Source organism: Petromyzon marinus, chromosome 52 (assembly GCF_048934315.1).
Source record: "Petromyzon marinus isolate PM22_M1 ecotype Great Lakes invasive population chromosome 52, UKy_Petmar_22M1.pri1.0, whole genome shotgun sequence".
In the NCBI taxonomy this organism is placed as follows: Eukaryota; Metazoa; Chordata; class Hyperoartia; order Petromyzontiformes; family Petromyzontidae; genus Petromyzon; species Petromyzon marinus.
Genome location: NC_133718.1, coordinates 8,116,339 through 8,140,063, shown reverse-complemented (window position 1 = coordinate 8,140,063; position 23,725 = coordinate 8,116,339). Strand labels below are relative to the sequence as shown.

The following is a 23,725-nucleotide window of genomic DNA, read 5'->3' as shown; positions in this document are numbered from 1 at the left end:
CTCCTCTCCACCCTCCTCCTCTCCACCCTCCTCCTCTCCACCCTCCTCCTCTCCACCCTCCTCCTCTCCACCCTCCCTTTCTCCACCCTCCTCCTCTCCACCCTCCTCCTCTCCACCCTCCTCCTCTCCACCCTCCTCCTCTCCACCCTCCTCCTCTCCACCCTCCCTTCTCCACCCTCCTCCTCTCCACCCTCCCTTCTCCACCCTCCTCCTCTCCACCCTCCTCCTCTCCACCCTCCTCCTCTCCACCCTCCTCCTTCTCCACCCTCCTCCTCTCCACCCTCCTCCTCTCCACCCTCCTCCTCTCCACCCTCCTCCTCTCCACCCTCCTCCTCTCCACCCTCCTCCTCTCCACCCTCCTCCTCTCCACCCTCCTCCTCTCCACCCTCCTCCTCTCCGCCCTCCTCCTCTCCACCCTCCTCCTCTCCACCCTCCTCCTCTCTACCCTCCTCCTCTCCACCCTCCTCCTCTCCACCCTCCTCCTCTCCGCCCTCCTCCTCTCCACCCTCCTCCTCTCCACCCTCCTCCTCTCTACCCTCCTCCTCTCCACCCTCCTCCTCTCCACCCTCCTCCTCTCCGCCCTCCTCCTCTCCACCCTCCTCCTCTCCACTCTCCTCCTCTCCACCCTCCTCCTCTCCACCCTCCTCCTCTCCACCCTCCCCTTCTCCACCCTCCTCCTCTCCACCCTCCTCCTCTCCACCCTCCTCCTCTCCACCCTCCTCCTCTCCACCCTCCTCCTCTCCACCCTCCTCCTCTCCACCCTCCTCCTCTCCACCCTCCTCCTCTCCACCCTCCTCCTCTCCACCCTCCTCCTCTCCACCCTCCTCCTCTCTACCCTCCTCCTCTCCACCCTCCTCCTCTCCACCCTCCTCCTCCTCCGCCCCTTCTCGTCGGGCTGCCGCCGATCGAGTGATCGGCCTCCCAGCGCCAGCGTCCTCTCTGTGGCACACGGCTAGTGGCTGGCTCCCTACCGCCTGGGGTTATCCCACACACTCCCCACGTACACCACCACTCATGCGGAGGTGGCTGCGTGCACGCGCGTACCCGTGCAGGTTGCTCGCCACGGCTCGCGCTAACAATAGCCGCATGAATATGCACGCGCCCCTCCCCACCCCCCCATGGGTCGGCCTTAATCCGCCGCGGCGGCTGGAGCGTAAGCACGCGCACGGGCACGGAGGGCAAAACGAAGGCCGTATTGATGGCAATTTCGGGTTTTAACTCACCCCTCCCTCGCCCTATTAATGACGCGGCTGCACGGACACGGGAGCCGTTAATGAATTACTACACCTCACACATACACACACGCTCGAATTACACACGAGGCCGACACTTTCCCCCACACCCACAGAAATCACACCACACGGATCCTCTGTGCTAAAGTTTATTAATGGCGCCAATACGCATAACCCGGAGGAGGGATATTTCGCTAGGAGAACCTAGCCTAACTCTACCACGTTCCTCGTAGCTGTACTCACGGCGTCGCACGGACGCTGCGAGAGTCGGAGGGAGAAGGACGAGCGAAACCCTCGCTTATCATTGCCTCGTAGCAGCACTCGCTGGTCATCGCACAGATGCTGCGAGTGGCTCAACGAGGCAGGACGGCAGGGAGTGGGTCTGGATCGCCCGGAGGTTGAAGACAACTGCCCTCACCGTCCCGGGGCACCAATCTTTATTCACTCAACTTCAAAGGCCCAGCGTGACGTCATACCGCGCAGCCAATCGGGCGCTTACCCGTGCTCCCCGTCATCGTCCCCCTCCACCGTCTCTACCGTGGCCCAATCCGCTCACTTCAAAGGCCCAGGGTGGCATTGTACCGCGCAGCCAATCGCGTGCTCACCTGCGCCGTCTACATGGAGGGCCACTGGGTCTGCTGCTGCTGCTGCAGTCCCTCACCCATTGTCCTCCCGTGCTCATTAATTCTAACCCACTGGTCTGCCCTTCTGGCCTAATATTCCACCCTCCGCCTCTCCCAGTGTCGTGAGCAACTCATTGCGGATGGCCCAGTGAACCTTTTCCTTCTGCGCCCATACAAATCTTCAGCCAATTTAGGGGCACCGCAATGTGACCTGTCCTGTGAGGGTCGGCCAATCTCCTGGCACCGGGAAACCGTGGGATTCTCCCTCTAGGGGCCCTTCGGATTAAAACCCGATGTGCCAGGCAACCCCCCGTCAGGACACTACGTGGGTGCGCTGCGTGTGGCTTGTGTGCTTAGTGTGGGTGCGCTGCGTGTGGGTTGTGTGCTTAGTGTGTGTGTGCTGCGTGTAGGTTGTGTGCTTAGTGTGGGTGCGCTGTGTGTGGGTGTGCTGCGTGTGGGTTGTGTGCTTAGTGTGAGTGCGCTGTGTGTGGGTTGTGTGCTTAGTGTGTGTGTGCTGCGTGTAGGTTGTGTGCTTAGTGTGGGTGCGCTGTGTGTGGGTGTGCTGCGTGTGGGTTGTGTGCTTAGTGTGGGTGCGCTGTGTGTGTGTGCGCTGCGTGTAGGTTGTGTGCTTAGTGTGGGTGCGCTGTGTGTGGGTGTGCTGCGTGTGGGTTGTGTGCTTAGTGTAGGGGCCGGGAGGGGATTGCAGCGTTTGCGGAGTTGCTCTGTGGTCGTGGCACCACAGTCCACAGCGGCAGGGAGGAGGCCCACAGCGGCCCGCGACTTCATTTCATGCAACCCCCGACTTCATTTCAACAATGGCGTTTGTATGACGTCACAATGGTATGACGTCACAATCGTCGCGGTTATAATTTGACCGAGCGTATTTAACTTCCTGTCGTCGTGTGACTGACGGGCTGTGCCATGTGCTCGTGTCGAGAACGCTGTTACCGAAGGCGCGTGGACGCCTCGCGCTGCGCGGATTTGCGGCGGAGAGGAGCCCGTAACGTCACCTTCATTCACAGGGGAAGTGTGGCAGAGCACGAAAAACACAAAGTTACGGGAAACTCATGTCGCGGACATCGTCACGTCCGTGACACTCATAGACACGGGCCGCCGCGGTGGCTAGGAGATGTTAACTACCTCGCCTGGTGTGCAGGAGCACGTGGGTTCGATCCCGACCCTGACGCCTGCTGCTGTGTATTTGGAGTTTGCGTGTCTCTCTCATCATCATCATCATCATCACGGTGGCTAGGAGATGTTAACTACCTCGCCTGGTATGTAAGAGGTCGTGGGTTCGATCCCGACCCTGACGCCTGCTGCTGTATATTTGGAGTTTGCGTGGATTTTTCTCCCGGGCCTCTGGTTCTTCACTCCGCAGTTAGGATCGACATCACGCATTTTAAGTATTTGGCTGCTCTACATTTCCACGTGATAATAAGCAACTTCGTTGAGCTATCATTTGTGATAGCCAAATCGTTTCTCAATAGGATCTATATAGCTCAGTGCAATGGCAGAGCCAGGATTCTCAGGTAGGGGGGGGGGCAAGCCCTCTAGCAATGAAAAATGATAGAGGAGTTGTTAGTAAGTAAGGAGTTATAGGAATAGGTTTTACCCTTTTAACTGGCACAAAAACTGACACCTTTATTCAAGGCATCATGTTTGCAATAACCACAACACAAGCAGTCAAAATGCAAACAAAAAAGACAACTCTGATAATAATATGCACTGTCCTTGAATTTGATTGGTCCACACCCGAGATAGCTTTTCTTAGAGCCCTTTAGTCTCCATTGGTGTTGGACCAGAAGACGCCAAAAGGCGTACAACTCAAAAACAGCGCACTATCAGAGTATTGAGGGCTCGGGGTGAGCATTAACATTATGAGACCTCCTTTGCCAGAAACAAGATATAGGAATAGGTTTTACCCTTTTAAAAAGTAAGGAGTTGTTAGTAAGGAGTTGTTAGCAAGGAGTTGTTAGTAAGTAAGGAGTTGTTAGTAAGTAAGGAGTTGTTAGTAAGGAGTTGTTAGTAAGGAGTTGTTAGTAAGGAGTTGTTATTAAGTAAGGAGTTGTTAGTAAGGAGTTGTCCTTTGTTTTTTTATTCGATGCGTTTGCGGCGATGGCGCAGCCATCGATCGAGTGTCGAATTAGAACCGCGTTGTGTGATCGACATCGCGCTCGTTGAAGGTGTTGATGCCTTCAGGGAAGTCGTGGACTCTGTATAAGCAACTGCGCACAATTCTGAGTCACTTATAACCGCTTTGCCGTTACTTATTGCCAATTATGGACACAGACTATTGTCCAATCATCTCATAGAGTCCCTGGCCACGCAATAATATGCTACACAGTGGCAGTGGGAGTCGCAAAATGCCGATTTATTACTAATAAACCCCAATGATCCGATCGAAATTAGGGATTTCGATTGGATCATTGGGAAGGCACGTGACACCCCCCCACCCACTGGCTCCGCCAGTGACTCAGTGGGCCTTACCTGGTAAAATATATTTTTTTAACTTTGAGACTACTTAAAATGGTATCGTGAATGATGATGTCGTAGCCACTCAAGGAAGGGATGCGATCTGGGGGGGTTTCTGTGGGAACGCATCAGAGCACTGAGACATCTCAGCTGCTGCGCTGCGTTGGGGTCCAGGAGGACATCTCGTTACCATCAAAGTTGCAGCAACTTTGATGGGCTCAAGCCCTGCTTCCCCGATGGCTTCAGTTGGCGAGTTTCAACTCGTGAGAAGGGAAACATTCGGGTTGATCGCCACGTGACGGACACTCGACACTGGGCATACGAGAAGGTGCCCGCTGCCGCGTGTGGATAAGAGGGAGTTTACGGGACTGTGTGAAGTACCTGTATGCACGTGCTGTATGTTGAACTTCTTTCGCACCATACGTAGCCAACCGTGCTAATCGGAGGTGCTGCAGGGGGCGGTAGTGTAGCGGTTAGCGCACTGCGCTTTTGAAACCGGCGACCCGAGTTCGTTTTCCGGCTCATGGTCAATACCAGTGACGATTATTTGAACAGGTCCTGGGCCTCCACTAGGTCGACTCAGCCTCAAATTGATACCTGGTGCGATGTGTATACGTCTTCACGTGGGAGACAAGGTCGGCCGGGCGTGGTGATGGCCACCCACCCCTTCGTTTGCCGTGCCGGCCTCCACAGGTGCTCGCTAACAGCACTTGCCCCAACAGTCTGTTAAGGCTACACGGGGGAGCTTTGTCTCTGGTTGCCGCGTCTTCTTCATCTTTCTGGATGCATTCACCGCTACACGGCGACGCAAAACCGTTCCGGATGGGAAAAAAGGCCTTTGTCTCGTGTGACATGACGCAATTATTATAATTGATGTGTAGTTCTAAAAAAAATAATCAAAATCAAAATGATGATCCACCTCCATGGAGGAGCAGGAGGAGGGGGGGGTCGTGAGCAGTGAACGTGGCAGCTGGTGGTAGTCAGTCCGCCTCTAACGATGCACCCACTCATATCGAATCGAAATGGATGTACTGCAACAATAACAAATGTCTTTTGATTCATCCGTGTTGTATTTCAATTATATAACGTGACCCTTCCCGCCCACCCCCCGCGGTCACTAGAGGATGCTACAGTCACCTCCGATTAACGCGGTTGGCTACGTGCGGTGCGAGAAAAGTTCAACATACATACGTGCATACAATTTTCAAATGAATATAGTACGATATATACGGTAAGTCCTCGCTGAACGCGTGCTCACACCATAACGCGTTTTCGCTATAACGCGGTTCTTAAATTCGGGAACACCTTTCACAACAACGCAGAACACGCCCCCCTTATAACGCGGGTTCTGAGCGGGCAATGACGAACTACAACAGAGCGCTGTAGTCCGTTCTCGAATCGAATTGCGAGCAAATGATCGATCTCGTCGTGGGGGGGGGGGGGGGGGGGGGGTTGGTGGGAGGGGTTGGGGGGGGGCTGATTCATCGTCACACGTCGGCTTGAAGATTGAAAAACACTGCCCGCAGCAGTGCCCCATTGGCAGAACAACCAACAGGTAGCTAAAGCGCAACTGGATGGTTGTAGTTAGAGGGGTGGTAACGGCTGCAGCCCCACGTGGTGCGATGGGACCACGCCCAGCTCACCTGGCTCTGTGACGTGGCCTCGCTCTTCGTCACACCTGGGACAGGTGCGGTGCTCCAGTGGCGTCACACCGACCGCTCGGTGGGTTGACGACGACCGGTGCACCAGAGCCGAGCGCTGTGTCACGCACGGTGGGTTTGCTGCACTGCGCGATGGCCGTGGGCCACGGTGGCTAGGAGATGTTAACTACCTCGCCGGGTATACAGGAGGTCGTGAGTTCGATCCCGACACTGACGATGCCTGTTGTACATTTGGAGTTTACGTGTCTCTCTCATCATCATCACGGTGGCGAGATGTTAACTACCTCGCCAGGTGTACAGGAGGTCGTGGGTTCGATCCTGACACTGACGCCTGCTGCTGTATATTTTGAGTTTGCGTGTCTCTCTCTCTCTCTCATCATCATCACGGTGACGAAATCTTAACTACCTCGCCTGGTAGACAGGAGGTCGTGAGTTCGATCCCGACACTGACGATGCCTGTTGTACATTTGGAGTTTACGTGTCTCTCTCATCATCATCACGGTGGCTAGGAGATGTTAACTACCTCGCCAGGTGTACAGGAGGTCGTGAGTTCGATCCCGACAGTGACGATGCCTGTTGTACATTTCGAGTTTACGTGGCTCTCTCTCATCATAATCACGGTGTCGAGATGTTAACTACCTCGCCGAGTAGACAGGAGGTCGTGGGTTCGATCCCGACACTGACGCCTGCTGTATATTTTGAGTTTGTCTCTCTCTCTCATCATCATCACGGTGACGAAATGTTAACTACCTCGCCCGGTAGACAGGAGGTCGTGAGTTCGATCCCGACACTGACGATGCCTGTTGTACATTTGGAGTTTACGTGTCTCTCTCATCATAATCACGGTGGCGAGATGTTAACTACCTCGCCTGGTAGACAGGAGGTCGTGGGTTCGATCCTGACACTGACGCCTGCTGTATATTTTGAGTTTGTGTCTCTCTCTCTCATCATCATCACGGTGACGAAATGTTAACTACCTCGCCTGGTAGACAGGAGGTCGTGAGTTCGATCCCGACACTGACGATGCCTGTTGTACATTTGGAGTTTACGTGTCTCTCTCATCATCATCACGGTGGCGAGATGTTAACTACCTCGCCAGGTCTATAGGAGGTCGTGGGTTCGATCCCGACACTGACGCCTGCTGTATATTTGGAGTTTGCGGTGTCTCTCTCTCTCATCATCATCACGGTGGCGAGATGTTAACTACCTCGCCTGGTAGACAGGAGGTCGTGGGTTCGATCCCGACCCTTACACCAGGTTGTATATTTGGAGTTTGCCTGTCTCTCTCTCCCCGTGATCTCATGGATATTCTCCGACTCCTCCGGTCTTTCTCTCTACCTTGAGAAACACGCCGCTGAAAAAAGAGCTCCGACATAGCTCAGTGAGTCTTACCTGGTCAAAGTAAAAATAGTTTTACATTGTTTAGTTCAACCCAGCCGACCTGACGATTTGACTCCCCGGCCACGTCTCACGTCAGTGGCGGGCGACCCCCAAAACCACCCTGGGTGTCCACCTTCACCACCCAGTGAAGTATGGCCAAACAGTCCCCCGTGACCGCAGACGCAACGTGGGGAGGCCATCGTGCAGTCAATAATTGCTCTGCACTATGATCTCCATTATCTCGGCTTTTATTCACCAGCATTAATGTGCGCTGGTAGCAATCGCTATTAATAATTGACTCACTGTACATATTCATCGTTACATCTATTGACAAATCCACAATTGGCCCTCCCTATCATTACCGCTCCTTAAACAACAAAAAAAACCCCAACACTCTGGGGCTGCATTGTGTAGGTGCGGTCATGCTGTCGAGACCCAGCTTTAGAAACCAGTCATGCAAATTCACTGTCACCCGATGTTGGCTCGGCGATCAGAGAAGCCCTTGGTGGGTGGGGGGCGGTAGTGTAGTAGCGGTTAGCGCTACGCTGCGCTACGAATCCGGCCACCCGAGTTCGATTTCGGGCCAAGGTCAACACCGGTGACGGTTATCTGAACCGATGCTGGGGGCCTCCCCTAGGTCGACTCAGCATCAAATGAGTACCTGCAGCGGCGGTGTGTGGACGTCGTCACTGGGGAGACAAAGGCGGGCGGGCGTGGTGCTGGCCACCCACCCCCTCGTGTGCCGTGCCGGCCTTCATTGGTGCTACTCGCTAACAGCACTTGCCCCAACACTCTGTTAAGGCTACACGGGGGATCTTTGTCTTTGGTCCCGGACCATTGAGGGCCCTAAGCAGTAATAACATTGAGGGAGGCGACCCCCCCATCCTACTCGGGAGGTGCAGTATGGACGGGGATATGAAGAGGAAACGTGGACACAGCTGCGGAGATCGTGAGCGGTGTTGCACGTTGATGTTAATCGCCCGGCTATGTTGATTATGATTTGAATCGGAGTTGACATTCGACGCACCCAAATGCTGTGTGTGGGTGGGTGGAGGTTTCTTGCTGCTCGCAATCCCCTTGAGTTGCTTGGGGCCCCTTTTGCTTGCTCGGTGCTGCTCGCGCTGCGCGGGTGCGCGCTGTTTGACTCGCGAGCTGATTAGGACGACTTCGGTGGCGTGGAGAGGAGAGGCCTCCAGACCAAACAGCTGTTGTTGCCGGACAGCAGCAGCAGCAGCAGGCCGGTCTCTCCACTTGCTGCTGGTAAAAGTCAACTTTGTTTTAGCTTTAACTCGGCGGAGAACTCCAAGCGACAGGGATACCGCGGTGGTCCGTGTGGGTGTGTGCGGTTTGCGCTGCTGCTGCTGTGTGTGTGGTTGGTTTTCCAAACCACGTCCCTGAGTGTCTTCACAGGACGAGGAGGTGACCTGGCCGTTTTGTTGTTGTTGCTGCTGCTGCTGTTGCTGCTGCTGTTGTTGTTGCTGTTGTTGGTGCTGCGACGTGTAGCGGCGGCCCGCGGTGGGTCCCGTCGTGCGCGCTGCGAACCTAGAGGCACCCAAGTTCGATTCTCAACCCCGGCGAGTGATATCTATCTGACCCCCCCCCCCCCCCCCCCCGATTAACCAAGCCGCACTGACCGGCGTGGTGAAGTATGGTCAAAAAGTACGCACATGAACCTACACGGGCGTGCTAGCCCTGCATTCAGCAGTGGGGATAGATCAAGGACTGAGCGCACTGCAGTATTATTATTAATGATTATTGTTCTTTATTCGGTTTGTGTTGTTGTTTATCAGAGAGGTCGCCTATTTTATATTTTCCATTTTAAGGCCGCAGTGTTATGAGTTTTTATTTTACTTGACTAACTGTACACCGCTGACAACGCAGCAGCATTGCCAAATCACGAGTTTCTGGGATGGTGGTCTGTGCTGATGAGTTCTAAGAAACTGATCTACAGTTGAGTCTCTTTCACTGCTCCCTGTTGGATGGTGGTCTGTGCTGATGAGTTCTAAGAAGGAAACTGATCTACAGTTGAGTCTCTTTCACTGCTCCCTGTTGGATGGTGGTCTGTGCTGATGAGTTCTAAGAAGGAAACTGGCCTACAGTTGAGTCTCTTTCACAGCTGCCTGCTGGGTGGTGGTCTGTGCTGATGAGTTCTAAGAAGGAAACTGATCTACAGTTGAGTCTCTTTCACAGCTGGCTGTTGGGTGGTGGTCTATGCTGATGAGTTCTAAGAAGGAAACTGATCTACAGTTGAGTCTCTTTCACTGCTCCCTGTTGGATGGTGGTCTGTGCTGATGAGTTCTAAGAAGGAAACTGATCTACAGTTGAGTCTCTTTCACTGCTCCCTGTTGGATGGTGGTCTGTGCTGATGAGTTCTAAGAAGGAAACTGATCTACAGTTGAGTCTCTTTCACTGCTGCCTGTTGGATGGTGGTCTGTGCTGATGAGTTCTAAGAAGGAAACTGATCTACAGTTGAGTCTCTTTCACAGCTGCCTGCTGGGCGGTGGTCTGTGCTGATGAGTTCTAAGAAGGAAACTGATCTACAGTTGAGTCTCTTTCACAGCTGGCTGTTGGGTGGTGGTCTGTGCTGATGAGTTCTAAGAAGGAAACTGATCTACAGTTGAGTCTCTTTCACTGCTCCCTGTTGGATGGTGGTCTGTGCTGATGAGTTCTAAGAAGGAAACTGATCTACAGTTGAGTCTCTTTCACAGCTGCCTGCTGGGTGGTGGTCTGTGCTGATGAGTTCTAAGAAGGAAACTGATCTACAGTTGAGTCTCTTTCACAGCTGGCTGTTGGGTGGTGGTCTGTGCTGATGAGTTCTAAGAAGGAAACTGGTCTACAGTTGAGTCTCTTTCACTGCTGCCTGTTGCATGGTGGTCCGTGCTGATGAGTTCTAAGAAGGAAACTGATCTACAGTTGAGTCTCTTTCACAGCTGCCTGCTGGTTGGTGGTCTGTGCTGATGAGTTCTAAGAAGGAAACTGATCTACAGTTGAGTCTCTTTCACTGCTGCCTGTTGGATGGTGGTCTGTGCTGATGAGTTCTAAGAAGGAAACTGATCTACAGTTGAGTCTCTTTCACTGCTGCCTGTTGGATGGTGGTCTGTGCTGATGAGTTCTAAGAAGGAAACTGATCTACAGTTGAGTCTCTTTCACTGCTGCCTGCTGGATGGTGGTCCGTGCTGATGAGTTCTAAGAAGGAAACTGATCTACAGTTGAGTCTCTTTCACTGCTGCCTGTTGGGTGGTGGTCCGTGCTGATGAATTCTAAGAAGGAAACTGGCCTACAGTTGAGTCTCTTTCACTGCTGCCTGTTGGATGGTGGTCCGTGCTGATGAGTTCTAAGAAGGAAACTGATCTACAGTTGAGTCTCTTTCACTGCTGCCTGTTGGATGGTGGTCTGTGCTGATGAGTTCTAAGAAGGAAACTGATCTACAGTTGAGTCTCTTTCACAGCTGCCTGTTGGATGGTGGTCTGTGCTGATGAGTTCTAAGAAGGAAACTGGCCTACAGTTGAGTCTCTTTCACAGCTGCCTGCTGGGTGGTGATCTGTGCTGTGTATGTGCTGTTGGTGTCGCTATGTGTGAGATTCACGTGTGACATGCTACGTGTCAGATGCGTGATTGCTACGGGGTGTGTGTGAGTGTGTGAGAGCTCCTTCCAAAGTGGGGAGCGGTGGTGCAGCGGTTAGCGCTACGCTGCACTACGAACCCGCTCACGGCCAACACCGATGACGATTCTTTGAGCCGATCCTGGGCTTCCCTTGGGTCGACTCAGCCTCAAATGAGTACCTGGCGCGGTGTTTAAAAACATCGCCACTGGGGAGACAAAGGCGGTCGGGCGTGGTGCTGGCCACCCACCTCCTCGTGTGCCGTGCCGGCCTTCACAGGTGCTACTCGCTAACAGCACTTGCCCCCAACGGTCTGTTCAGGCTACACGGGGGATCTTTGTCTTTGCTACGTGTGAGAGAAAGAGTGTGTGTGTGTGACACGCCACGTGTGTGAGAGAGAGAGTGCGTGTGTGACACGCTACGTGTGAGAGAGTGTGTGTGACACGTTACGTGTGTGTGTGTGACACGCTACGTGTGTGTGTGTGTCACGCCACGTGTGTGTGTGTGTGACACGCTACGTGTGTGTGTGACACGCCACGTGTGTGTGTGTGACACGCTACGTGTGTGTGTGTGTGACACGCTACGTGTGTGTGTGACACGCTACGTGTGTGTGTGTGACACGCTACGTGTGTGTGTGTGTGACACGCTACGTGTGTGTGTGTGACACGCCACGTGTGTGTGTGTGTGACACGCCACGTGTGTGTGTGTGTGTGACACGCCACGTGTGTGTGTGTGTCACGCCACGTGTGTGTGTGTGTCACGCCACGTGTGTGTGTGTGTGACACGCTACGTGTGTGTGTGTGACACGCTACGTGTGTGTGTGTGTGACACGTCACGTGTGTGTGTGACACGCCACGTGTGTGTGTGTGACACGCTACGTGTGTGTGTGTGACACGCCACGTGTGTGTGTGTGACACGCTACGTGTAGGACGCCTGACAGCTACGGGGCGTGTGAGCTCACTCCCAACGGCCATCGCGTTGCGCCTTAGGCACCCCCCCTCCCACATTCACTCACGTGGTAACTTTTAATAAACATAAATGCAAGCGTTGCCGAGGCAAGGCAGTTGTTTTAAAACAAACAAACTTTTACAAAAAAGTTTTTTGTCTTCATTAGGATCCCCATCCTGGGGACAACAAAAGACGCAAATTGTCCGCTGGAAGGACACGTGGTTTGCGTCTTCTGAACTGGTAGGTATGTGATATCAGACTTGTCTAACTTTATTGTGAACAAACACACGTTTTGGGTGAGTCTCATAAACTGGTGTGTGTGTATTCTTTGTTCTTTCGGTAAAGTCGCGTAGAAGGCAAACAATAAAATAATAAAAATATAAAACAATAAAAATCTCACGACGTTTCGACTGCAACACAAGCAATCATCAGAATATGAATCCCTGCAGTCACGAAAGCTTTAAATCAAAATTTTGGTTTTGTGTGTGTGTGTGAAGTGTGTGAGAGAAATAGTATATTTGTCTCACTACATTGTTCACACACACACACGAAGACCCCGTCACAGATTAGTACTTTAATGTTGAGCTTCTACTGCATTGGATATAAACGCCTCTATCATTGACTGCTCGTCACGAATAGTTTGACAAATTCACGCGAGAGAGTAAACGGTGATGCTGCGTTGGGTGGGGTGTGCATCAGAACAAGCAACAACAACAACAACAAAAACGTCAACACATTTTTCGAGGGCAATGGCTCTTCTTCGTAGCAACATTCTCTCGAGCAGTTTAGCCTGCTAACAACTCGTCGCAACTGTGCCCACACGTAAGGACGCGTGGGCACAGTTGTATCGGTGGCGTTTGCGGGTGTCTCCCTCTCTCGCCTCGTGGTCGCGTGGGGGTTCCCTCCACATTCGGAATCGACATCATCAGAGTGTTTGGCTGCTGTACATTTCCACGTGATGATGATGATGATGCTGATGATGCTGCTGTTGCTAAGCCACTTCGTTGAGCTTTCCTGAGGTGTAGCCAGGTCACTTCTGAAAAAGCGCTACGTTTCTCAGTGGGGGCCTAACCTGGTAAAATATAACAATTTGTTTAGTTTTTAGTTTTAGTTCAACGTCTGAGTTACCAACCCAGATCGATCAATCATTAACTTGGAACGTACAACCATCCGGAATATACTTGATGGTCGAGAAACAAGAAACCAATACAGTACCTTTTAGTTCCATTTCGTCGATGTTGAACATTTTTGTTTAGAGGCAACAAATTATTTTGCCGTGTCTCTTTTTAAAGGCGTAACACCTTGGGAGGGAGGCGGGGGGGCGGGCACAATCAGCGAAGCGTGAGGCCACGACCCCCTTTGTTTCCCCGGGGGTAAAAAGATAAACCCCTCCACCAGACAAAGCTCTCCCGTGCGCTGTTGTCTATTTTGGGAGAGGCATGGTGACACCGTCATGGTGATACCATCATGGTCACACCATCGACAGTGGTTCGTGCGCGCACACAATGGCCCCAATTATGCTTCAGAGCTGCGTGATCACACACACTCACACACACACTCTCTCACTCACACACACACTCTCTCGTTCTCGCTCTCTCTCTCACTCGTTCTCACACCATTCGCCACTCTCGTCGCGTCTTCCTCCTCCTGCTCGTCGCCGTGGGCCCAGCAATGTGTCGCGAACCAAAAGAACCAGCAATGTGTCGAGAACTGCTCACTTCTCTTAAGTCGCACATCGTGAGTGTGGCGGCTCAAGAAAAGTAGCGCAGCTGACGATTTGTGTAACGTGGAGAGACAAATATGGAAGGAGGCGTTATTTAGATTGTGGTCTGGGGTATGGAGACCGAACGGATTTTTTATTTTTATTAATTTTCTCTGCGATTTTTTATTATGTGCATTATTACTCGTTATTCATGTATTCGTTTTTTAATTGTTATTTACGTATTCATTTTTTTTATTCGCTCAGTGGGGTTTTATTTTTGTATTTTTTTGTACGGAACTGGACAATTGATGTGCAGCATTGTGGGATGCAATTGCATGAACGACGCTATATGAAATGAAATTATTATTACTAGATAACATTCTTCCACAAAAGGCCGTAAATTACTACTCCGGTAAATCTCGCCTTAAGTTTTGACGAGCGCACCGTTTTCGTTGGCCCATGTCGTTGCAACACAGAGGCGACCTTCCGGCCAGACCCTGTTGGACTCCTCCTGGACCAGCCAGAGGGAGAGGCAGGGAGGAGGAGTGAAGGACGGTCGGCATTACGATGGGCGACAGCTCGGGCGAGTACGACTACCTCATCAAGATGCTGTCGTTGGGCGACTCGGGCGTTGGCAAGACCAGCGTCCTGGGCTGCTACGTCGATGGCAAATTTTCCACAAAGTTCATCTCGACCGTGGGAATCGATTTCCGCGAGAAGCGCGTGGTGAGCTCCCCATTGTCCCGTGCACTGCAGTGTCCCACCCAGGCCACTGCAGTGTCCCACCCAGGCCACCCCACTGCAGTGTCCCACCCAGGCCACTGCAGTGTCCCACCCAGGCCACTGCAGTGTCCCACCCAGGCCACCCCACTGCAGTGTCCCACCCAGGCCACCCCACTCAGTGTCCCACCCAGGCCACTGCAGTGTCCCACCCAGGCCACCCCACTCAGTGTCCCACCCAGGCCACCCCACTGCAGTGTCCCACCCACCCCACTGCAGTGTCCCACCCAGGCCACCCCACTGCAGTGTCCCACCCAGGCCACTGTAGTGTCCCACCCAGGCCACTGTAGTGTCCCACCCAGGCCACCCCACTGTAGTGTCCCACCCAGGCCACCCCACTCAGTGTCCCACCCAGGCCACCCCACTGCAGTGTCCCACCCAGGCCACCCCACTGCAGTGTCCCACCCAGGCCACCCCACTTCCATTGCGGTTCAAGGCAGGGCGAACTGGTCATGACGAAAGCATCCTTTATATTCCCAGATCTTTAATCCCGGCGGGAAGGAGGGCCCGGCCGGGGATGGCCTGAAGATTCACCTGCAACTGTGGGACACCGCTGGGCAGGAGAGGTACCCCCCACCCGCACCCCCATCTCTCCCTCGCCTCTCGCTACCGAGCTCACGCTCGCTCGCATTCGCGCAGCGTTCCTGTGCGGCGACGCGTTAGAAGGGTCGCTCTCGCCACAAATGAACGCACAATAACCTCGCCGGCTCGTCGAGGAGCGTGAACCATCATCACGCGAACTCCGGTAAACGCATCGTAGAGACATTTATTTATGCAAGGCAAATCTGGATTGACTTTGGCACAAGCAGGGTGTGATCTGTTAAACCATCCACAAATGATATGCTAATGTAATCAAAACTACAAATGAGGCACAATAAAAAAAAACAAATCGAAATATATATTTTTTTATATTATATTCATTTTACCAGGTAAGGCCCAATGAGCGACGTAGCTCTTTTATTCAGAAGCGACCTGGCCACAAATGACAGCTCAACTAAGTGGCTTATCACGTGGAAAATTATAGCAGCCAAATACTCCAAACACGTGACGTTGATTCTAAATGTGGACTGAAAAACCGGAGGCCCTGGAGAAGAATCCACGTGACCACTGGGAGAGAGAGACACAAACTCCAAATATACAGCAGGCGTCAAGGTCGGGATCGAACTCCCGATCTCCTGCATACCAGGCGAAGGGGTTAACATCTCACCACCACGGCACCCCAATCATCACAATCAGCAGCCATGATCAATCCACTGCTGTGTGAAGGCCTCCTCAAGTTATTGCCACCTCTCAGGATCCTGCAATATAACAATTGACCTAGAGCCTGCAACGAACCGATTCTATCGCTCCGATCTCCGTGGCGGGCCATCGTCCAAGGTACAAACAAATGGTCAAGATAAAAAAAATGTGCTCCCTTTCGTACGAATGACATACATTCGTCCAGAAGAGCAGCTGTATTAATGCTCCAGCGTTATTTAATTCTCGATACAGAACACAAACTCGCGTGCGTATCAGCAATACCTGTATATAATTCGTGTGCCGACTGGATCTGCAATTGGTCTCGGTTACACGAAGTGTGATAGGGATGTTGATGTGCGCTTCGCTGGGAGTGTGCGTGTGTGTGTGGTCGTCTCCTGTGGTCGTGTCTGTGCGTGTGGTGGGGAACGGTCGTGTAGGGGTTAGCGGACTGCCTTTCGAAACCGGCGACCCGACTTCGATTCCCGCTCACAGCCAACACCCAGTGACGATTACCTGAACCGGTCCTGGGCCTCCCTTTAGGTCGACTCAGCCTCAAATGAGTACCTGGTGCGGTGTGTAAAAACATCGCCACTCGGGAGACAAAGGCGGCCGGGCGTGGTGCTGGCCACCCACCCCCTCGTGTGCCGTGCCTTCCTTCATAGGTGCTGGCTAACAGCACTTGCCCCAGCAGTCTGTTATAGACTACACGGGGGATCTTTGCCTTTTGAGCGGTAGTGCAGTGGTTGACCTTAGTTCGATATCCCACTCACGGTTAACAATCTTGAAAAATATCTGAACCGGTCATGGGCCTCCCTTTTGGTCAACTCTGCCTTCAATTGAGAAATCTTGTGCGGAGTGTAAGCATCTGGGACACAAAGGCGGCCGGGCACGTTGCTTGCCATCCTCCCCCAGTGAGTGCACTGTTTTGGCTTTTGTAGGTGCTCCCAAATGGAACTTGCCCCACAACAATTTTTAAAAGGCTCCACGTGGGGGACCTTTTGTCTCTGTTTTCTGCGCAGATTCCGGAGTTTGACCAACGCGTTCTTCCGCGACGCCATGGGGTTCTTTGTGTTCTTTGACATCACGGACGAGCAGAGCTTTGTGAACGTGCGTCACTGGATGGGTGAGTGACTTTTACGAATCTAAAGAAAACGAAACATATTCTTAGTCACGAAAGCTTTAAATCAAAACGAAACATCTAATTATGGTATACTCGATTATCCGCGTGCGGTTTATCCGATTTTCGGATAAACCGCGCATCTGAGATTTTGACAAATTAATAACTCATGGATTTTTCCTTAAAGCCAAATTAATAATCTAAAAACAGTAATACATTGTTATTCCTGGAAATGTTTATGACACGTCACGTGCTTAAACTCAACAAATGCATGCTCCGGTTAATCAAAAATCCACGTGATCGCCTCTACAATACAGTAGTTGCAATATATTTACAACAGTGGGGTGGAGTTTGATTGACGTTCATTGGCGTGAATCTGCTATCATACACTCGGTGGGCCAAGTCTTCTGCACAGGAGCAGGAAAGTGTTATCACTGAGCACGTGCATTGATCAATAAATTCCTAACTACAATTTTTTTCATTAACAAACATTATTTTTTACTCCTTAAACATAATTTATACCTATGTTAGTGGTTTTTGACATAGAAATCCGTGGAAAATAGATATTTTTGGATGATCCACGATTTTGAATTCTCCACTGCTGTCTTCCCCGACATTAGCACGCATCATCGAGATTCTACTGCATTAGTTTTATATACATAGCGTTGTCATAGTTCACGCAAATTGCATCTCACGTTCGCTGAGGAACCACAGATCAAGCTGAGGAGCTGCCGACAATTGCTCTACAGTTCTCTGCATATTAAGATGTTTTCAGCCGATGTTGGTGGAAACCGGAACACCCAGAGAAATCCCACGCATGCGAGGGGGCAACGCTCTATCCCATAAAGAACGCGCAGACGATATCGGTCCACACTTTTTCCGTACTGCATTCCGCTGGCAAGCCAAGGGTACGGGCACTTCCTCGACGCCCACGGGAAGGGAGTCTCGCAACATTTTTTCATTTGAGCGGTGATCCACCGACCCTCGCCGCTGCTGCCCCCGCAGTTTCGGATTACCAGGCAGCCACGTGCATAGCCACCACCTCTGCCACCCGGCTTCCCCTGCGCACGCCTCCCAACTCACACCTGGGCTGCAAGTGAGCTCCGCTGACTTGAAAGTATTTCGTGTGACGATGCTCCCTCAGCGTGACTACAGATGGGCCTCTCTTGCCATCTCGGTTAACGGACGGTCACCCCGTCTCGGTGACGCGTGACAGATCTCGTCTCCGTCTACGGGCAGGCAGCGAGAGATTTTGGTTACAGGGACCGAACTGCGGCCTCCGCTGGCTGACGCGATGCTGACCGGGCGACGCGGCCACCCCTCTGCCTTTGCGCGTGCGTGTGTGTGCGTTTGTGTGCGTGTGTGTGCGTGTGTGTGCGCGTGTGTGCGTGTGTGCGCGTGTGTGTGCGCGCGTGTGCGTGCGCGCGCGGGGGACGGACAGACCAGCTGCAGCACCACGCGTACTGCCCCAGCCCGGACGTGGTGCTGTGCGGAAACAAGGCCGACCTGACGGAGCAGCGTGCCGTCGGCGAGGACGACGCGCTGTCGCTCGCGAGCGAGTACGGGTGAGCGCAGCACCGGCCTCGACATCGGATGCCGTTTCTGCGGCCGTCTGGAATGCCCCCTTCCGACATTAAGGAGGCGCTGGAGCCGTGCGCTTTTACATCATGTCGATCGACAAACTCATTTCTTTAGAACTGCTTGTTGTTGAGGTCAGTTTGTTTTCTTTCCCCCGGCACCTCCGATTAGCGCGGTTGGCCACGTACGGTGCGAAAGAAGTTCAACGTACATACATCCTCGCCACCGAGAGACGTGTTGGGCGAAGGCAACGGCGCAGTCCCTGCATTCGCTCGCTCACGCTACTGCTGGCAGAAAGGGCCTTCGCTAGAGGGAGCTGTAGGGAGCCCCTTTGCCAGAAGTTATTTGGTCTACTCTTCCACTCCGCCCAGCCGATGTGGAGGAGGTGGGACTACCCACACTTTACTTCACCACACGTGGCCTGCCTGACTTATTTAGAACTGCCTTGTGTTTTTTGCCCTTAACCCCCCCCCCCCCCCCCGATGCGAAAATACTGCCGATCGACTGTGGGATTTTGAGAAACTTGACCCACTGCTGCACCGAGATACGGAGTCAAACCGGCGACCTCAGTGCGCTGACCATCGCACCACGGCAGCGCTCTGGTGGGATACCTGAAGTCATGATGAATGTAGACACACCTGCCTAAATCCGACGCAAGCTTGAGGCTCGACAAATCACTTTAAAGTGACGCCACCACAGGGCACACTCTCTGGTGATGTCATGGCATTCGCCCTGAGGGCGGCGTGGGCTACGCAGTTGCAAATTAAAACGAAGTCGTGGGCCCCCTCCTGATGGCCCACGACTTCATTTCATAGGGCCGCGGCCCATTGTGGCGCTACACCTCGATAAATCAGTTTCAGTTTCATTTATTTGGTATAGCCCTGTGAGCCATTCGGCTCTTGAATTGGGTGCAACCGCAACAAACAAAAAAACAAAAACACGAACAAGAAAACATCTTAAAGTGACTATATGTTGACTGTGCAAACAGAAAATCCAGGAAAAAAACAGCAAAATATTCCAGAAAAAGCACCGTACACCAACGCTGTGTGCAAAAATCCCAGTGGGATGCAAGTCAAACAACAACAACAACAACCACAAGACAACTTAGATTAAGGCCATCAGTCTAACTCCGTACTACAACAAACAAACATGGCCAAACCAAAAAAAACTTTTCGAAATCACCAAACTAAAGCAATAAAAGCAATGTAACAGTGCTCACAGGAACTGTGACCAAATTTTCACAATAAACTACATAAATAACATATAACACACAAACCCTAGAGCCACAGCTGGCTGCATGAGTCACTCCACAACAGCAGGAGCATCAGTCGGAGTATCACATTTTTCAATGCACCTTTAAGATCAGCACACTAAATCAAAATACAGATAATACTTTGCAGCGGTCATCCGGAGCAAAACATTTTATTTTATTTTAGGCCACTGAATAGCAGTGGCAGCTAGGGTACCGTACAACTCCTCTAGAGCAGTTTTGAGTGAAGATCTCATAAGTAGTGATTCAAGTTGCAGTTTATTGGCAATAGCATTCCAGACCCTGGGGGCATGAAAATCGAAAGAACGCCGAGCCGCTCGCGCGTCCCGAGATTCGGCGGTGAGCGGGACCCCCCCCCCCCCCACCCTGCAACCTGCAGGCGTCTCGGACGCGGGAAAGGGGGTTAAGAAGGCGGTTGCGCACCTGGCGACAGAGGCGTCCACATACGAGCAACTCTGTTGCGTGCAACAACACACCGCTCGGGTGCGGACCCAGCTCAACGCTCGACACCCCTGCACGTGCGTGTGCCCGCGTGTGCCTGCGTGTGTGCGTGTGTACCCCTGCGTGTGCCTGCACGTGCGTGTGCCTGCACGTGCGTGTGCCTGCACGTGCGTGTGTGCCCCTGCGTGTGCCTGCACGTGCGCGTGCCCGCGCTCTCAGGATGCCGTACGTGGAGACGAGCGCGGCGACGGGGGAGAACGTGGCACGCGCCGTCGAGCTGCTGCTGGAGCGCGTGATGCGTCGCGTGCAGCTCGGCCACGAGCACGCCTGGATCCCCGACTGGGCCGTGGGGGCGGCTCCCCCGAAACCCCGGAGGTCGCTCTCGCACGACGGAGGCGAGGGGGCGGGCAGCAGCTCGTGCGGATGCTGACAAGGGGGGTGCGGGGGAACTCACCGCGTGGTGGCCGACGAACCCCCCCCTGGCGCATCTCCCGAGACGCGCCAGGGGGGGGGGGGGTCGTTCGCTCCCCGTAGCCCCGTGGAGGAATCATCGGGGGGGGGGGTGCCCCTCTAATCGTGCTCGTGTCAACAGAAAGGGGATACTTTATTAGCTGCTCAATCGAGGGGGGTCAGCTGCTCCGTGCCCACGTGATCGCTCCCACGTGCTTTTGAGTGATAAGAACAGGCGGCACGTTATGCGTCTTGACCCCCCCCCCACCACCCCCAATTCTCAGAATCCTCAATCTTTATTTATTGCTGGAGGAATTCAATGAGATATCTTTTTTCACAGATGTCCAGTAAGAGAGGGGACGTGGTGGTCAGAAAGTTACAACGAACAATTACAAAAGCACGCCCGGAGTGCAAATTATAGCTGAAACCAATTTTATTTTTCGATTTAAAGCTTTCATATTCTAGGTTCTTTCGGTTAAGTCAGGTAGAAGGGAAATAATAAAATAAAAATCGAACGTAATAAAAATTCACGACCTTTCAATCGCAACGCAAGCAATCTTCATCAGGTGTGAAAACTACAGCAATAATTTTTTAGCCGAAGTAATTTATTGGTTTATTTTTATTATTTCATTATTTCCCTTCCACGTGACTTTACCAAAAGAACCAAGAATATAAAAAAAATGTGTAACCTCATTCGCATCAATTTTTCATTCAAGCCCCATTACCCCGGACGAGGGACTTTTGATTGTCAGCTGTTGCCTCTATCGGTACTCTTTGCGTTATGGGACTGTTTGCGTTCTACGTATCCGCAAATGTTTTAAAAATCCTGGCAGACGTTGGGGACGTTACCCAATTAATCAAACGTGTATTTTGTTTTTACGCCATTGTGCGTGTAGCTCAAACACTGTCCAACCTCCCCCCCCCCCCCACCCCGTCTCTCTCATGGGGAAGCTTGGGCAGTCACTCAGGCGTGTGTACAACGACGAGAGACGATGACGTCAGCCCCCACCCTCATTCTCTTTGGGGGGAGGGGGGGGGATGCTGGGATATGAATGTGAATTTCGCACCACACATTATTGGTTTGCACCGCCCCCCATTCTAAAGAGAGCAGGGGAATACCGGATGAAAAAAATCGCGAAAAAAAATCGGCGAGCAGCCTTGGAAGCATGACTCTCACCACGTGATTGTTCATCTCGGCAGCCACCCAGGGCTCGAACCCAGATCCTTTGCATCGTGCCCAGACGCCGGGAGAGGCGTTCATCCGCGTGCTTGCAGCTGCCAGCGAGCTTAAGGTTCCGTGCCGTTCCATCAAATCGAGTTCGTTTATGAAGTCAATTTTTTTAGGGCCGCTGGCCACGATTAGGCAAAAAAAACTTGAGCCGACTTTTTTTACTCCAGGCAAGTGGAGCACAAGGGCTGAGTAATAAGTACATTCGTATTTCACGCCGTTATTATTATCACAGCACAAGTCGAACACGCGCGCTCAGCGTATCGCAGGATGGTATCGCCTGCAGCAGTTTCACAGTAGGGGGAGGGGGTGGGAGTAGCTCTAAGATTCCCAGTTGGCTGTCTTTTTAGAATAAAATCGGGGTGTTTTTTGACAAATGTTTACTGCAAAGTGAATGGCGTACAGTATTTTTTGTATATGTACCGCAACTTCTTTTACACCATACACAGCCAACCACGCTCATCTGGAGGTGTGGGGATAATAAAAACACAATAAGCAGTTTTAAAGAAGTGTTTTCCAGTGGCTTCCGAAAAAATTGAACGAAGAGCGTTCCAGACGGCCGCAGAAGCGCATCTGAAAGTGCACTGTGCGGTGACCGCCCGTCTTTGTTCGACGGACAGCAGCCAAAAGCCGCTGCGAGGATGACCGGAGTCCACGTGACGGTTTGCCACTCCTTGGTGTCTGCCTTCAGTACTTACTAGGGTGGCCACCTGGCTTCTACCGCAAGCAGCCACGAGTCGCATTGGTCTGAGCCAACACCACCGGTGGCTTATGGATCTCTGTAGCAATCTCTGCCCCCAAAAAACAACCAATCAACGCGCATATTTGCACTGTGGCTTCCTGTTCGAGCAACCAAAAAAACAGCACGGAAAGAGCGAGAAGGGGCTTCAGTGCAGTAGCAGTGTGGGGCTTGAGGGCCAACACTCGTGGCAGGAAGGGAACTATATTAGTATTAATTTGGCCAGTCCACCAAGCGATGCGAGGTCCGTCTTTGTCAGAAGCGACCAGGCTATCACAAATGATAGCTCAACGAAATTAATAGCAGCCAAATACTCTAAACGCAGGTTTCTAAATGCGGAGGGAAAACCCGGATAAATCCACACGACCACGGAAAAAAAAAATGCAAACTCCAAATAAACAGTACGCGTCAGGATTGATCCCACGACCCCTGCATGCCAGGCAAGGGAGTTAACATCACACCACTGCTGCGAATGGCGAGGCGTCGAGTAAACCAGCCGCTACTGGTTGGCAACTAGGGCTGGCTTTGGCTGGGCTGCTGGAATCCCACTACAAACTTCCGGGTACCCCGAGCACAAAGTCGCAATCGAGTGACAAGTGTAAAAGGTCCTCCAGGAGGCAAGCACGAGGCGTCGCCAGCTCGTGGTGCCGAGGGTCCCAGCGGTGAGTGGCGGCGGTCCACTCGACTTGGCATGCAAAACAGAGTAACGAAGGGCTTATGGGAGGCCCAAAGGACTTTCCTAAGAAGTCGGTTTGGATTCATCCTGGAAACTGCTATCGTTTTAGGCATGCGGGTTCAACTGGAGGAGTGTCCAGAGAACCCATATACAAGGAAATGGCAGAGCCTTACAGGTACGTTAAAAAAACTTCCAACAAGCGAGCGCTTCACAAATTTACAAAATCCATCAACGCTTGCTTCCAAAGCCCTGGGATTGCGAACTTCTTTTGTACCGTACGTAGCCAACCGTGCTACTCACGGGAGGTGCGGATTGCAGGCACGAAGCGAACGCACCCAACAGGCAGCTGGTCCTCCACAGGGCCACGTGCCACCACAGAGGCACAGAAGGTGGGAGGTGGATTAAGTCACGGAGACTTTAGGATAGGAGGCAATGGTGGTGGTGGTGGGGGGAGCAGAGGCTCCAGCCAGGCATAGCAAAGTGCGATTCGCGAAAGTTGGGCCATCAAGGAAACAACTCGAGCCATGCCGCGTGGATTGTGAAACCGAGGCGGGTGGGGGGGGGGGGGACCACGTGATGATGAAACT

General features: G+C 52.5%; 1 protein-coding gene across 6 annotated transcripts; it reads left to right on the top strand.

Moving 5' to 3' along the window:
- The first annotated feature begins 8,195 nt into the window (after positions 1 to 8,195).
- LOC116953579 (ras-related protein Rab-27A-like) lies at positions 8,196 to 22,232 on the top strand. Of its 6 annotated transcripts, none has more exons than XM_032973902.2 (8): positions 8,196 to 8,628; positions 12,085 to 12,158; positions 14,097 to 14,346; positions 14,881 to 14,966; positions 16,659 to 16,762; positions 18,203 to 18,321; positions 18,854 to 18,936; positions 20,265 to 22,232. In XM_032973902.2, exons 3-8 carry the CDS (start codon positions 14,188 to 14,190, stop codon positions 20,473 to 20,475), a joined length of 762 nt encoding a protein of 253 aa, XP_032829793.1. In that variant the 5' UTR covers positions 8,196 to 8,628; positions 12,085 to 12,158; positions 14,097 to 14,187; the 3' UTR covers positions 20,476 to 22,232. The 6 variants fall into 6 exon arrangements, with proteins under 6 accessions (XP_032829793.1, XP_075931306.1, XP_075931307.1 ...); XM_032973907.2 differs by having other exon boundaries at positions 8,283 to 8,628; positions 18,198 to 18,321; positions 20,265 to 20,448; XM_076075191.1 differs by lacking the exon at positions 18,854 to 18,936 and having other exon boundaries at positions 8,268 to 8,628.
- The last annotated feature ends 1,493 nt before the right edge of the window (positions 22,233 to 23,725 follow it).